Here is a 3,672-nt window from a genome sequence, read left to right on the forward strand (position 1 = left end):
GAGATGATTCTTAAGTGGGCCAGCCCACATTAACTGCTAGAGATAGAACTTGTCTATTGTGTTGTATCTGTCTTTTCTCTAATTTTCTTTATTGACGATGTGGAGACAAGCCCTAATAGATTAAGCAGAGATACGGCCAAGTTCTTGGGAAAAAAAATTGTAACACAACAGTAGAACGAACGGTTTAATTTATTGATCAATACATATTTCAGTAAAATATACATACATGGTGCATGATGTTCCACACTTCAACACCGCTCAATCACAAGTTGACAACACAAATATTAGTAGAGCACACACCGCTCGATCAGATCAGAAATACGATTGCAGTAGCACACGCTACAATATATACATATATACTCGACACACGTACATAATCCTTTATTAATTAGGGAGTTTTTCTTCCGTAAAAGGAACATCATGCGCATGGGGGCCCAGAAAGACGAGTCTGGACAGGAGTACCTGTGATGGACGGACGGTTCGGATGCCCGGCAATGGCTTGCTTCATGTGACCTCCTGGATCGTTCCACTCGCCGTGGAGCTCCAGCTCTTTGAGGCTATGAAGATGGTTGATCCCAGAAATGGTGTCCTGCGTGATCTCCATCCTGTCGAAGGTCCAGACAATCTTCTCCAGCTTGGGAGCCGCACCGTCTTGAGCAGTGATGATGGAGACCTGATCGATGAGAAGAAACCTGAGGTTTTTGAACTCTCCCTTGTCCAGTGTGATACTATTTTCAGTTAATGAACCGTGGCGGAGCCTGAGGCAACGCAAGCCTTGGAGCTCGCCGAGAGTTCGCATGCCTTCTCTCGTCACTTGGGTGTCACGTAGAGTGATCTTGGAAAGATTTTCGAGCCCTCTGATCCAGGAAGGGACGCCGCTGTTAAAGAACCTGATGTTGAGACTCTCAAGCTGCTTGGGAGGTGAGAACGCGGCAACGATACTGTCCTCGCTGTTAAGAGTCACGCCCTCGTCTCCGGCCTTATCTGATGGCGTGATCCAGACTGATAGAGAGCGCAGGCATTCGCTCAATTTGGTGATTGTTCTGAGCAAATGCTTGATGTTATCTCCGCTGCCGTCGAGGACCACGCCCATCTTCCTTAGCTGCTTCTGATGCCCAATTCTTTCTAGGTCGACTTCGCCGCGCGAGATCTCGACATGGCGCAGTATCTCCGTGCTCTTCCCGATCTTGCGAGGCATTCGCACGGTGCGAAATGACTCAGTTTTGTCACCGGCCTGACGGATGATTTGGCCGGCTAGGAAATGCTTCAGATTGGGAAGGAAGATGTGCTCTGTGTCGGCGGGCGGCACGACGGTGTGCCGGATGTCGAGTGTCTCCAGCTTCCAGAGGTTGTTGATCTGCCTTGGCAGCCGGGAAACGTCAGTATTCCGGAGGCACAAATACTTGAGCGAGAGCACCTCGCAGATGCTCTTGAGGTAGCGCTTCTTCAAGCCTTTGCAGCCTCCGAGATCCAGCACGTTGAGTCGATACTCTTTTGGTAGACTTTTGAGGAGATTTACCATGTCATCCATGGGATGCAGCTTGCCGCCGTCTGCAGCCGTGGAGTCATCAATATCCTTCATATCAAGTTGCTTTCTTGGAACTCTGATGCAGAGGTCGTCCCAGATGTTCCGCGGCCACGGTTTCTCCGGTGGTGGTTGCCGTTGAACAATCTTTCGGATTTCAACCTGATGACGAAGGTGAGTCGGCAGGGCGCCGGCCACAAAGTTCTCGCTTTCGGAGATGCGCATGATGAATTTCCCAACTGAATCATCCAGCTTGCAGCTCTTGATTTTTAGGCCGGTGGCACCAGGATTTTCAGGACAAATAAAGCCTCGAAAGACAAGCTCATTGAAGCATCGTTCACCTGCTTCTTCCATGGGCTGAGCCCCTTCGTACTTGGCCACTAGGCCTTCGGCGACCCATCGCCTGACCAAGCTCGTCCTGCTGATTCTGATTTCTTGGAGGAAAGCAGTCAGATACTGCAGGCAGCTCTTGTAATGTGTGGACAGCTTGCCGTAGCAGAAAACCATCACTTCCCATTTCACATTTGCTGATCTGTGGGTCAGCTTCTTCAACAACTTCTGCAGTTCATCTTTGGTCCCGTAGGGATAAGCATACAGAGCACGGAGCAGCATTTTCATGCTGTCGACGTGATCCGGCAAGCATTTCTCCAGGATACCTTGTATGTCTGAGCCAGCTTCAGATGCAAGACCACAAGGGAGCATGGCGATCGCCGTGCTAAAAGATGGACAAGGAGCCTCCCTGTTGTGGTCATCTTCAAGGGCACGTAGGAAATCTTCCCTCTTCTCGTCGGTCTTGCCGTCTTGGTCGACCAGCGTGGGCTTGAGCGCCGCGCTGTCTGGGACGGTGACGCCGTAGCGCTGGCGCCTCTCGCCCACGTCGCGCACCCGGACCTTGAGCTCGCTGATCTTGGTGGCGAGGCGGTGGCGGGCCGGCATCGTCCGCAGGTATACGGGGACGTGGCGCACGAGGGCCCAGAGGCCACTCCCCGGCGGTCTCAGGTCGCGCTTGTAGAGCTCGATGATGTCCTGGGCGATGTAGGCGATGTCGCGGACCTGCTTCATCCAGGCGCGGACCTGGTCGTCGTGCGGCGTGTCCGTCTTGGTCAGGTGCAGGAGGAAGCCGTTCATGCTTTCCATCTCGTCCTTGATGAACTGGATATCGCCCTGGACGCCGCCCAGCAGCCGGGCTTCGTCCTTGATCGCCGACGACAGAAGGCCCAGCAGCGAGTCCACGGCGCCGTGCGTCTGGTCAGCCATTGAATCCCTCTCTCTCTCTCTCTCTCTCTCTCTCTCTCTCTCTCTCTCTCTCTCTGTGACTATATAAATGATGCAAGTGGATGGGAGCTCACTAATTTAGAAATGAGCGGAACTCACCAATAATTTGGATGCTAGCTGCACAGTGAGCTATGCATATATATATAGACACCCACGGACCGAGACAAATGGAAGAGCTAGCTACCTGCTAGCAATTATTTAGAAATTTCACGAATTTCGAGCATGCCGAGCCGGTTCCATATGATAAGCCAAGTGAATTTTTGGTCGAATTCAAATCTGAATTCAAAATTTATAAAATCATAAAAATTCCTTAAGTTAGTGTAAATCGACTTATGGACTTTTAAAAAATTTCTTAAAAACATGTTGTTTATTGTGTGTTTTAGCCTTTAGAGTTTGGGTAGAATTAGAAAAATTAAAAAAAGAGGAAAAAAGGTTAAAAAGAAAAACTATATTTCAGTAAACATACAACATATTTGCACTTTTTTAAAATAAAAGATTATTTATTTATATATATATACCAAACTATTTTATTTTACATCTCACACCTTTGTTTTTTATTTGAAAAATTCATGCTAAATTATATTTTTATCAAGAATATTTAAAAATCAATATAAATTGGTTTCAATGCCGCAAGAGATCGACAAGGGATTGGGTACAGCGGAATCATAGCGTAGGATTGTAATATAATAACATAGCAATAAGAAGGGGGTCAATGATTAAGGAATACAAAAACAAATTTCAATAATTAAAATTTAGCCCTAATAAAAAATTTATTTAATCTCGATTTTCCACTCGAGATTGACTGCAGACATGTTATTCAAACTAACGTAATTCTCAATTTGTAGTTCTGATGGACCTAAAATTTTGACAGA

At 47.5% G+C, this 3,672-nt stretch overlaps 1 protein-coding gene across 1 annotated transcript; it reads right to left on the reverse strand.

Moving 5' to 3' along the window:
• Nucleotides 1–284: 284 nt before the first annotated feature.
• On the reverse strand, nucleotides 285–2,904 carry LOC133896398 (disease resistance protein PIK6-NP-like). Its single transcript, XM_062336993.1, has one exon. It carries the CDS (start codon nucleotides 2,780–2,782, stop codon nucleotides 419–421), a length of 2,364 nt encoding a protein of 787 aa, XP_062192977.1. The 5' UTR covers nucleotides 2,783–2,904; the 3' UTR covers nucleotides 285–418.
• Between the last annotated feature and the right edge of the window lie 768 nt (nucleotides 2,905–3,672).

The sequence above is a fragment of the Phragmites australis genome, chromosome 16 (genome assembly GCF_958298935.1).
Source record: "Phragmites australis chromosome 16, lpPhrAust1.1, whole genome shotgun sequence".
Taxonomy (NCBI): Eukaryota; Viridiplantae; Streptophyta; class Magnoliopsida; order Poales; family Poaceae; genus Phragmites; species Phragmites australis.

Bases quoted from the DNA above. Each gene is read 5' to 3' on its own strand.
- LOC133896398 (XM_062336993.1), bottom strand. From the start codon at position 2,782: ATGGCTGACCAGACGCACGGCGCCGTGGACTCGCTGCTGGGCCTTCTG.